The 12,794-nt window shown below is 36.1% G+C and overlaps 1 protein-coding gene across 6 annotated transcripts in view; it reads right to left on the reverse strand.

Moving 5' to 3' along the window:
- The window catches only part of CSDE1 (cold shock domain containing E1), a 41,454-nt gene that overhangs the window by 21,353 nt on the left and 7,307 nt on the right, over positions 1 to 12,794 (reverse strand). For 2 of the 6 annotated variants that reach the window (XM_070745683.1, XM_070745681.1), the window contains 8 exons: positions 9,625 to 9,823; positions 8,182 to 8,291; positions 7,728 to 7,820; positions 7,238 to 7,335; positions 4,407 to 4,488; positions 3,728 to 3,856; positions 3,168 to 3,293; positions 2,751 to 2,963 (listed from right to left, as the gene is read on the reverse strand). In XM_070745683.1, the coding sequence (XP_070601784.1) occupies positions 2,751 to 2,963; positions 3,168 to 3,293; positions 3,728 to 3,856; positions 4,407 to 4,488; positions 7,238 to 7,335; positions 7,728 to 7,820; positions 8,182 to 8,291; positions 9,625 to 9,823 (1,050 nt within the window). The remainder of the gene's footprint in view (positions 1 to 2,750; positions 2,964 to 3,167; positions 3,294 to 3,727; positions 3,857 to 4,406; positions 4,489 to 7,237; positions 7,336 to 7,727; positions 7,821 to 8,181; positions 8,292 to 9,624; positions 9,824 to 12,794) is intronic. The other 4 variants (XM_070745685.1, XM_070745682.1, XM_070745687.1 and 1 more) reach the window with 2 other exon arrangements.

The raw sequence follows: 12,794 nt of genomic DNA on the forward strand, positions 1-12,794 counted from the left end.
TATTGCTAACATGTTGTAAGCCACATTGAGTCTAAGGAGAAGGGCAGCATAAAAATCAAATCAATTCAATCAATCAATAAATAAATCTTGTGGACTCGAACTCCCAGAATTCCTCCTTTAGTCATGCTAACTCAGAAATGGAAGTTGAAGTCCACAAGCTTTAAACTTGCCAGGTTTGAAGACCCTTGCACCCTTAACCTCTAACCCAGGGGTCTTCAAACTTGACAGATTCAAGACTTGTGGACTTCAACTCCCAGAATTCCTCCACCAGTCATGCTAGCTCAGAAATGGGAGTTGAAGTCCTCAAGCCTTAAACTTCACAGGTTTGAAGACCCTTGCACCCCTAACCCAGAGGCCTTCAAATCTGACAGCTTCAAGGCTTATGGACTTCAACTCCCAAAATTCCTGTGCTGCTGGGATCCACCTCCGAGAGTGATTCGCTGCATTGCCAGATGACAAAGGCCTGGCTCCATATCTCTGAAGGGCCAAGCAGCTGAGGAGGAGGAAGAGGAGGAATTCTGGGAGTTGAAGTCCACAAGTCTTAAAGCTGTCAAGTTTGAAGTTTGTAAAAAGTGTACATGGTTGTAAAAAGTATTCTGCTACACTGGTATTTTATTAAATAATATATTACTACATCATTTGGTTCAGAATACTTTTTTCCTTGTTTCCTCTTCTAAAATCAGGTGCCTCTTATACTCCAGTGCGTCTTATACGCCTAAAAATACAGTAGGCAAGTAAGAAAGAAAAAATATACATCCATCTCATACATACAGAAAACCATGATGGAGGCAGGAAACGCCATTAAAAAGGACATAGACATGTAATGGAATGCTTATTATTCTGAATGGATGCAAAATAAAGCGCATATTTTATAGCAAGGTTTTAATTTGCAGTTTAGACACTTATAAACTCCTTGATGCTCTGAGCTTAATTGTCCTGCAGATATTTCAATACCCAAATTAGGTAACCTCATCAGTGCTACTGATCAGTTACTGATATTACCTAGTTTGTAAAATGAAATGCCTGCAAGAAAACAAGAGAGCAACATGGACCCCTCTTTTCAACCCTGTGCTACTCTCCTTTATAGGTACTTATAAACTCCATGTTTCCATTTTCTAAAACTTCTGCTTAAGTGTACAGCATTGCCTCCTAAGATATTTCCCTAAGAATAAAAGCATGCTGAATTGATAGTGCTGACCAATGTTCCCTCTAATTTTTTTTTGGAGTGGGCAGAAAAGTATAGTGTCTGAGCGGCAGTCCCCTTGGGACTGGGCGGCATAGAAGTATGTATGTATGTATGTATGTATGTATGTATGTATGTATGTATGTATGTATGTATAAATAAATAAAAATAATAAATCCCTTCTTTTTTATTAAAAGAAATTAATAATAAAACAAAACCAAACTCAATTACTATTAAAACTAAAACAACCAAAAAATCCAAAAACTTAACTATTAATAAAAACAGGTGAGGGCTGGGGGGTTTTCTCTCTGTTATTATTTAAGTGCTTTTACCATATGCTTTAAATCAAGAGTCACTTCTCTCTCTGTTTCTCTCTCTTTCCTGTCATTCTCTGCCTCAATCATTTTCTCATTTCTCTTTTTTTCTCCCCTTTTTTCTATCATTTCTCTCTCACACTCTCTTCCTTCCTCTCTCCTCTCTCACTCTTTCTTTCTTGCTCTCTCTCACTCTCTCTCTTCCTTCCTATCTTCTCTCTCTCTCTGTCTCTCCCTTCCTTTCTTTCCTTCTCTCTTCCTTCCACTTTTTTCTCTTTCTCTCTCTTTTCTTTCCTTTCCCTCTTCCCCTCCCTCTCCCTTTCTCCCTCTCTCCCTTTATATTTATCTCTTCCTTCCTTCCTTCCTCTCTTCCTCCCTTTCTCTCTCCCTCTCGTTCACTTTTCTCTCCCTTCCCTCCCTCCCTCCCTCCTTCTTTCCTCTCCTCTTTCCCTCCCTCTCTTTCCCTTCTTTCTCTCCACGTCTCCGGCAGGCAGCCAGGTTTGCTGACCGGCACAAGGCTCAAGCCAGCTGCCCAGGAAAGCCAGGAAGGTCCTCCTGCCCCCCCCCAGCCGAAAACACAACGGAGGTCTGCCGCCACCAGCTTTAGCCTCCCGTTGCTCCACGCCACTTCGCCCTGCCTGTCTCCCTTGTTTTCGGGGGGGGGGGGGGGGGCAGGATAGCCCTGTGCTGGCCAGGAAAGCCGGCTTTCCGGAAAAGCAGCATGCTTTTCAAATGCGCTGCTTTCCTGCAACTCTTTCCTGGGCAGGGGGTGGGGGGCGGCACAGGGCTTTCCCGCCGCTCCCCCCCAAAAAACACAACGGAGACAGGCAGGGTGAAGCAGCGTCGGGAGGCTCAAGCAGGCAGCCTCCGGGCTTTTCTTTCGGCGGAAGAGGAGAGGGGGCGGATCGGGCGGGCGGGGGCAGCGCCGAGAGGCCAGGGGCACGAGGGGGCCGGAGGCACGGTGGGGAGGCAGGGGCGGCCACGGCTCCCTTTCCTTCTACTGCCGGCGCCTCTCTGCGCGCGCCCCCCCCGCGGGCTGGCAGGGGGATGGGGTGTGCGGGGGGGTATTTTGGGGGGCGCGTGTCCTCACGCCACACCTTACGGGGAACAGTGGTGCTGACCCCATCACTATATTCACCACTATAAGAAATTTGGCACCATGATACAATACTAGTAATACAAAACCCACATAACTAAAAGGTATTATGCATTACGTTTCCAGCTTCATTCTGCCACATTTCTTAAGTGCTTACCATTTCTCTAGCCTCATTAGTGACTTGAAAAGTATTGGGAAGAACTTCAATATTAGTGGCTCGTTCCAATTTGTCACGCCGATCTGTTGAAATGTTGAATTTAACGTGGTCACCTTCCAAAAGTGTCACCTTTGATTTTGTATCTTTGTCTCCAAATGGAAGTTCTTTAGGAATCACAAAATCAACTTTTATGCGTCCAGGTAATGGGTCATTCTAATTATAACACATAAGAAATTTAGATAATGCTGTTTGTATTCAACCTACATTTTTAATGATTCCATTTTAAAAAATGTTTTCCCAAATAGCAAGCGTAATTCACTAGGTCACTATTACTACATTTTTCAGGTCCTTATGACACACATTTCGAGCTATAGCATTTCCACATAAAAATGGGAAAATTTAAAAAGCATTTGTTACCTGATTTTTGTTGGGTACTTTTGGAATTATTTTCGTTACAGTTCCCTCAAAGTGTTCAATGCTAATATCTTCAAAAATAACAGTTCCTTGAGGCAAAAGCCTTACATCAGTTGCAACTTCTTTACCCTAGTAAAATAAATAATGATTATTTATTTATTTCCTTTCATTCTTTCTGCCTTTATTTTTTTTTATAAATCACTCAAAGTGGTGAACACATCTAAAACTCTTTCTTCCTATTTTCCCTACCACAACAATCCTGGGAAGAGGGTTAGCTTAGAGTGATTAGTTCAGAGACAGTCAGCTTTCATTTCTAAGGCAGTATTAAAATTCAAGGCCTCTGCTCTGCTTCCTGGTCTCTAATCTGATGGCTTAACCATTACATTAAACTGGCTCTCACTGACAGCATTGAAAAAAATTATCTACCTCATGCAAAGCATACAAATCTAGCAATAAGTTGTGTGTGTGTGTGTATAAATAAATAAAACCAATTGATTGTATTAAGTTTAATCTTTAATTGTATTAAGTTTAATATAATTTAAATGTATGAAATTTACTCTTACATTTCTGTCTTTGATTGTGAACTCCACATCATCACCAGGCTGTAAGGCTTCTAGGTCACCTTTAAATTCACTATAGTGAAAGAATATCTCCTTTACAACATCACCTCTCTCAATGAATCCAAAGGCTTCCTAAAGGAAGATGACAATTATTTAGTCAAAATAACTTCAAACATTCATTAAGTTACTTGATAATCTAATTACTACAAATAGTCTTCAAGTTATGACTATTCATTTAACAACCATTCAAAGTTAGGACAACGATGAAAAAATGATTAAACATTGGTCCTTGTACATATGACTGTCAGAATATCCCTTGGATTATGTGATCAAAATTTGTTTAAGTATATAATGAAAAAAGTAAAATACAGTATAACCATTGAAGCAATCTCTGATCTGGCAATGCCATAAACCTTTTCAGTCATCATGGATGGCACAAAAGAACCCAGTGGGCTACATGCTTTGTGACATTTTATAAGTTGCATGGAAAAAGGCATAAATGAAGCTTTCTTGGATACAATATGGCTGATTCCCAAGCAAGGATACACAGGATTTACAGCTTTAGAAGAGATAAAATAAAATAAAAAAGTTTTCCTTCAAATTTCTCTGGTTTTATACTGAAAATACAAACATCATATTTAATTCTACTACATGTAACTAAACTTCGTAAAACATTCCTTACCTTCATGGCACAAACTACTCCTTGACATCGAGCTTGTTTCTTTTTCAAAAGCATAATATTCCGAGCACTTACAGCACCAGTACTAGGGAAAAAGTAAATTAAGATTATATAAAGATGAATACAATTCAGTTATCTTACCAACTATATAGAATCTTCTTTAATTTTGTATGCAAAATCCACATTTAGAAACACACCTTGTTATAACAATCTTTAAAAGGAAACCCAGCTGATAATTGAAATCTTTATCTTAAAAATCAACAAATGTATTATGAAATAACTTCTTATATAATATGGTTAAGAAAAGCATTCTAAATTTAAAATAAAATGCTTGCTTTTTGGAAGGTTTGGGGGGATAGCACAAAATATTGTTTTATTCTCAGTTTGTGAATCCATTAGAACTAACCACAATCCACTTTATTTAGAAATATTTTTGTTTTACGATTGTAATGCTTTTAATGCTGCAAGCCACCCAGAATCACTTCAAAATGAGATGGACAGCAAATAATTAAAATAAAATTTCTGCAATACTGCTGTATGATATAGATGATGTGATCTGAGTTTCATCTATAGCCCATTAATAGATTCTGTTTAAACAAGCAACGTACAATACAACATACTTTGCAGCACTAACAGCAAAGTTTTCAAATTATTGCTGTACCTGTTAAATCAATTCCACATCTGTCTTGAAGACATTTTGCCATATCATATTTTGGGGTTATCTTCTGTGAACCACTTTCTTCAGGTAAGCTACAATACTTCAACTGGGTTAATGACAGGACTTTTACTTAACTATTCTAAAAATATGAAATTTATCCATTTTGTTATGTATTTGCTTTTGCATCTGTAATTGCTGTTATGGTGTCATGACTCACATTTGTTTAAGCTACAGCCCAGGCAAGTACTTTGCAGATGGATACTTCACATATTCTCCTGTAGAATTTGCTGGTGCCACCCGGAACATATTGTTCCTTCAAGGACAGAGAAATGTCTAAATTTTGATGCTGCAAATCATTTATTAGTCAGGATAAAATTCTTTCATTAGAATGCAATATAGGTTGACCTCACTTAACAAGTACAGTTTGGATTAGCAATTTTATCGAATCATCACATGATGGCAACTTGTGATTTTTCTGCCAGCTCCTCCTTTAACTCTGCTTGCTGGAAGCCAGCTGTGAAGCACACACAAGATGCTCATGTGAACATAGAAAATGTCCATCAACTGCAAACGGTCTGAAGGTAGATCATATGGACACTGTAATGTTTTATGTGCAAGGGCCTGTTGTAAAGTTACCTTTTCAGTTTTAACTTTCAATAGTTGCTAAACAAGGCGATTGTTAAGCAGGACAATCTGTATGTCATCTACGTAGAGTCTAATTAATCAATCAATAAATTTCCCTCCTTAATATATTTCTCATTAATAGTTAAAAGTTCCAGTGTTTAAATAGCCTGCACCATCATCCTGATTATTGCTGGCAAATATGAGATGAACAGCAATGTATCTTCTAAAGATAAATTGCTTCCTTCTTAGTTCCTCTTATGCCCACCACTCTTGTTCAATGTTTTCCTTATAGAAGATTCATAAACATTGATATCTGAATGGCCTGTAACTCCTTTGCTGTCACCTTGAGGTTCTCTGTGCTTTTCTAAGGTACTGTATGCCTTGGAATTATAATGGCTTGGATAAATCACTTTTATAAGGGTATTGTACTCTTTCCATTTGTACAAATTTCTGCCTAACCACTATTCAATAGAAGGCAAAATCTTTGATAATAATTCTGTAATCCATTCCAGATTTATGATTTTTCACTGATTTTCCCTTTTTCTTGAGAGGTCTCTTCTGACTGGACAGCAGTCTCTGGCGATGGCAAACTGTGTCAGGAACAGCAGACTTCAAAGAACATGTATGTTGATGATTGAGAGGACCAAACTGCTACATAAACCTCATCTCATTGATTAGAATTTCTACCTTAACCATTAAGCGTTCGTTATCCTAGGGCAAGCATCAGCAATCATCTTCTACATAGGAGCCCAAAGCCATGCCATTGCGATCTCATCCTCATGGCTCACTTTAGACAGCAACAGGCAGGGGACTTGCTTCATCCACACTTAAGCGGATAGTGAAACTATTATCAAATGCCTGCCTGAAGAGATTATGAGTGCTTAGAACAGCAGCTAAATGGACAATTGCCCTCTCCCTTTTCCTCATAGGTTGAGTGGATATATTTGCTTTTGGGACTATGGGCTGCATGATTTTGGAGACAGGTTACATTTGTCAGCTAAGTTGCTGACTCCGATCTAAAGTTTCATAAACCTTTTCTAACAACAAATGTCGACTTCAATAATTTCAATACAAATATGACATAATACAGAGTTTTGGATACCATTTCTTTACGCAGATACTCTTTATTCATAAATAAGTTGTACATGAAGCTCTAATCAAATTTTAAGGTAAAATCCTGCAAGATTATAGATAGTTCTAGAAGATTCACAAACTTTCTCACAACTGAGCCTTGGAACAAACCAGTCATTTCCTATGATTAGAACTTAGAACAAGCTAGAAGATGTAATATTGCTCAAAACTTTATTTTAAAAATATATTCTTCGTTCGCATCTAACAAAACAAGAACCACAGACCCTGACTGACATTACCTCAGATTACCCTTGAAACAGACAATAAATTTGCTTTATCAATTACTGTTCCAAGATATACAGTACTATATCTGAAAGAATGTTTCAAAGTTTGTTAACCATGTTTCAAGTGAAAATACATTTTTAAAAAGAAATCATTCCAGCTAAAAAATGGTTTAGTACAATACAAGATATCCACTTACTGTTTATTTGTATCAATAATAAAGTTTATTTTGTCTCCAGTTTCCAATTGAACATTTCCTTCAACATCTTCTGGGGTATAAGTTAAGTAGAAGACTTCCTGTAAATTATAATTTGATTGCATGAACAGTTTGCTATCATATTTAAAGTGAGACAAAATATAATCTCCAGGTTAGTTTAAACATGAATTTTGGAATTTAGGAAGTGGTCAGAAATTCACAATATTATAAAATTTATAATAAATAAATTGCAACAATAAAGTTGTTTGCTAATAATATTTTAACTGACCTTTTATTCTAATCTTTTTTGAAAATATTTCATAATTATAATCAGTATGCTAAACTTTATGCATTTATATATATCAATAGATTAATAAGCAATTTAAACTTTTTAAAGCAAATACATATTTAACGTTCTATTTTGGTAAGTATTTTAGTTTAAACTACACTGGAGGATCAGTGAAACATTTTTTAGTAAATACATAATTTTTACCCCATTACGTTCGTAGCATACACTCCCTGTTGGACTCTGACCCGGGGCAGCTGGAGACTTACTCTCTAAGTTGTGAGGAACAGCACACACAACCTACCAGTCAAAAAAAAAATCCATTGCTAATTATTTCTAGAGGCACCATTATGCATCAGACTTCTATAACACACTCAGGGATGCATTTAACAGGTAACCCATAACAGTATGCCATGCTGCAAAGCTTTTATCTTACAGTACTTTTATTAACTGTAAGAATTGTTCCTGGTTAGGCAAATTTCTTAGTTTTTATGTGCTTACCAAAAGGATGAAAAAAAAGTATATTTGAAAAAAATATTTTAATGCAACTAAGGAGAGGCATGCTACATTTAATTCTATCCTTTTTTGTTTGACCACAGCAGCTGAAAATGGCATGCATATTGAAAATAAAAACAAAACCCCCCTAAGAATAGGCACTAACTTGTCCATTTATTCGTTCTTCAGGTAAGGTCTCCGTTTTTATCTTCACCAGTTTAATTGCAATCGGTTTTCCAGTTCGCCGGTCAGAAGATACTTCAAATTCAACATCATCTATAAAAAAATGATATTTATTAATTTATAGACTTCCATTTAGTGATAAAATCATGTCAAGATAACATCTAAGTCAATAAAACATTCACACAATTTGAAAAAGCAGTAACAAAAATTACTCTAATGTGAATATTTAATAAGAACTAAAATCACATAATAAAATAAGGGTTCATGGGTTTATTTACACTTAGTTAATAGGAAAAGCAAATGTGATTTTTAAATAACATTTAAAAATCTGTTCTGATTCCATGGAATTTGTTTCACATTGTCAATGTTGCATAATTAAAAAAAGAAGCAGATACCAGATCACTCAAATTTCACTATTCTCAACACTTTCCAAAATCAAAATATAAACCTGTGTTGCAATACACAGATATTTTATGTCCAGAACTTCAAGTAGTTGTTTTTCTTCCTAGCTACATATCATAAATGACGTGCCCTTTCTTCCCCAGATGAATACAAGTTCAAGGAACATTTAAGATATACCTAAAAAATGTTACCTGTACTTTCAAAGTTGCTCTGAATTATACTTCATCCCCTGAAACCTTTGAATCTTTGCATAGTTCTAGTGCAGTGATGATGAACCTATGGCAAGGGCGCCACAAGTGTGTGCAGCCATATCTGCTGGCACTTGAGCCATTGCCCTAGCTCAGCTCCAACATGCATGTGGTGTTCCGGCCAGTTGATTTTTGGCTCGCACAGAGGCTCTACGAGGGCATTTTTTTTCTTTCAGAGAGTCTCCGGGGCAATGGGGGAGGGCATTTTTACCCTCCCGTTTCCAGGGGAGCCTTTGGAGCCTGGGGAGGGCAAAACATGAGCCTACTGGAGCCACCAGAAGTTGGGAAACAGGCCATTTCCAGCCACCAGAGGGCCTCCAGGGACCGGGAGAAGCTGTTTTCGCCCTCCCTAGGCATTGAATTATAGGTGTCGGCACTCACGCATCCACAATAGCATGTGTCCATGCTCTTTCGGCACCCGAGGGAAAAAAGGTTCGCCATCACTATCCTAGTGTATATGTAACTGTTTCTTGAAGGTGCACAGTGAAAGATACTAATATGCAAAATTATTGCCATTTCTCTTCTTCTCACCTAGGAATCGTAACTAAACTTTCTAGAATGTTCTCTCCAACATGCAGTATGAATAGTAACTTTTTAGAAGAAAGTTCTTTCAGATGATTAAACTGATCCATTTTAACATTTGAACTGGCATTTGATTTTACTTCTCATTATCTGATGGTTCAGTCACTACTGTTTCAGTAGCAGATACTGTATGTCTCTAGAAGAAATTAGCCTTCTCACATACAAGAACAACCATCTACTAGTTAATTAATTACCTCCTACTTTAAGCTCCTGTAGATTGCCATTATACTGTGAACTATGGAAGAACAGTCTAGCTTGCCGTTCTGAACACTGAATGAATCCATAGGAGGCCAGCAGTTTTTCAATAACCCCAGTTTCGCGCAATCCTGCAGAAGTACCATTGGGGTACCCGTTGTGTCCATTGTTATGGAGGAGGTTTGGATCAAAGCTCATCTAGAATTAAAAAGAAATGTGTAAATTCCTCTAAGGATATTCTCTTTTCCTTTAATACTGTTATTTGTTAATTCAGGATAAATATACTGTAATATAATAGCCAATGTTTAAACATTATAAAATAGACTAGGCTTCTAACAATTTAAACAGATTTTGTGTGACAGTTTTCTACACCACACTGAAGTAATAACTTTGTACTGAATGTTACTATGTTATTCTATTTCACATTTACGCACATATTAAAACAGATTTGACGTCACCCATTAACATCATTTGGCTTTGCTAATGGAGGTAACCAAGAAGCAAAGTCACAATTTTAAGACATTTCCAAATCAAATTAGTGTCATGGCAATTTCCATAATTTATTATCTGAATATAGCTAGCAGCTTAATATTTATTAAATTTCAAAGCTAATTGCTATGTCTACTGAATTTAAATACTTCTCCATCCATGGAGATTTTTAAACCCACAGAACATAAAGGAAAGATTGGAATTTTAAGTTCTCATCAACATGTTATAATATTTTTTCTTAAGTCACACTTTCAAAAAAAATCCACACCAATTTGTTTAGATACCAAGTTAAATTAATTCCAAAAAGAGGTTAGTATTAGAAGCACCCTGTAAATATTTACAGTAACCATCTCATGCAAGTCAGAGTTCAAAGCAAAGCAATGCCAAAAACATGCATACTGTATTTTACGCAGTTTCCTATGTATCTGTTTAAGAAAACAAACTGACATCCCTATAACCGTAAGGAGCTATTAAATATTCAGAATTGTAAACCTAATCAGTTTTGAAATCTACAATTTCAATTACTCATTAAATCGAGACTGAGCAAACTATTTAGGTTTCTTAAAAGTATTTCATTTTAAAGGAGAGGATTGTCTTTACAGACAGTGCTATGAATTAATTTAGCATGCAGCTGCTACAGATACAAAGGTCCCGCTAAACAGAATTATTTAAGAGTAAATTCCTTCAAAAGCATAGAACTTTCTGATTAAGTGCACCTTAGAGAGTTGAAACAAATATTATTATTTTTTTAGTCAAATAGTGCAGGAACTGGTGATGTGAAATGCTACTGTCAAAAAATAAGAATAGAAAGCCCCCATATATTCATAAAATTACTAATCAAACTAAAAGCCACAAATGTATATGTTACAATTCAAGAATAGCATCGTAAGATGCAACCTTTTCCTATGGAAGTCATAAAGTGTTTAAAATTTTTCACCATCCTATTATTTCCTAATATAAATATAATCAAACAGATTTAAGCCATTTGGCCATTTCAGAGATGGTGTGATTTTTGTAGAGGTTAATCTGCTGAATTGGGAGGAAAAAAACCTGATATTTGACAAATGGTCCCATTTAATCCAGAACAGCATGAGCTGGATTAAACTCCATACCACCTCCAAAATGACATGATTGACATCATCTAGAGGAGAAAACAATAATAGTTTTTGCATATGCTTAGGACAGAAATCTGTTCATTTTGTTCATATCTGTAAGCCAATAGTTTTAACACCTTTGAATGCATACAACGAAAATACAATCAACGTATATATAAAAAAACCAGGCTTTCATTAAGTTTCTAAAACAGATACAGGAAAGCAGAATTTGAGAACTCAGAAAGTTTGTCCATTGGTATGGATGAATTATGCCCCTTAACCTGTTGAGATTTAATACCAGTGAGGTTAGAAGTGAGAACATATGCAAAGAAGAGTTAAATGCTAAGGATTCCCATGCTGAGATGGCATGTCTGCCAATAGATGCCCTGACTTACAGATCTCTGATAAAGGGGGGTCCTCTTCGGTTTTTTAGACCCAGATGAAGTAGATGAAGAAAAAGGTAAAGGATGAGAAGGAGGGGGAGCTGCAGGAGGGGGGAGAGGATCTGATGACACAGTATAATGGTTCTCCATCTCATACAGCTGTGATAACATAGTACACAGTATAACTAGTCAATAATTAGCACATCTTTAGTAATATCCAATAACTATTAAATCCATGTTTCAAGAGACTTAGCTGGAAATCAAAAGCAGTCAATTTTGATATCCTTATTGTTCTGGAATGTATGTATGACCAAGCTCTATTTCTAGGTCAGTAATTTCTTTCCAAAAATATTCTAGTTTCTTTATATTTTCAAAAATCCAACATGTGTCACTGGGAAGAAATATATGCAAGCAGTGGATTGAGCTAAACCACTTCAAATGTCCTTGTATTATGGCAAATAATATACTCATGATCTATTATTTTTCTCCTTTTCTATTCAAAGGATAGCATAACTCTGAATTTGAGAACTGTTATTAATATTACTGGGCTACAAAAACAAACACATACTTATTATGCAAGTAGCATTAGTGGCTAAAATTTTTCAACTGAATAAAAGTCCCCCAAATGTTATAATTTATTATTTAGAATTAAGATACTAGTCTATTTTCACATCACTATAGATTGCCATTCCTATTTTCTCAATCTTTAATTTAGAGGACAAATTATAGATGAACCTGAATATCAAGTACAAGCACTTTAAAATTTGGTTAATTGAATTTACTCTTAGGAAAAATGGCAAGCTAACAGAAAATCAGAGTTTTCAGCAGCTTAAATATATACATATTAAGCAAATATCAATTGAATTAATTGAATTCAAGTGACAATGCTGTATCACTTACTTACGGCCTACATACTACTTAACGTATTATATATTAATATTAAACATACAAATCTGTTGGTCATCTGTTTGTATGCCAAAATCCATGATATAAGACATTTCTACATACATATGTAACATAAATTTAAAAAGTTTAGATCAGTAAATGAGGCAAAAGCCTATATCCTAGAATGATCCTTGTATTAAAATTATGAAGCTGCTGTACACCAACTTAGACCATTGCCTATATCTAGCTACTAGCTTAGTGCTTTATCTTTTAACTGGTAGCAGTATACGTGGTCCTGAGCAAAGGTATTTCTGCTAT

This window comes from Erythrolamprus reginae, chromosome 3 (assembly GCF_031021105.1).
Source record: "Erythrolamprus reginae isolate rEryReg1 chromosome 3, rEryReg1.hap1, whole genome shotgun sequence".
Lineage (NCBI taxonomy): Eukaryota > Metazoa > Chordata > Lepidosauria > Squamata > Dipsadidae > Erythrolamprus > Erythrolamprus reginae.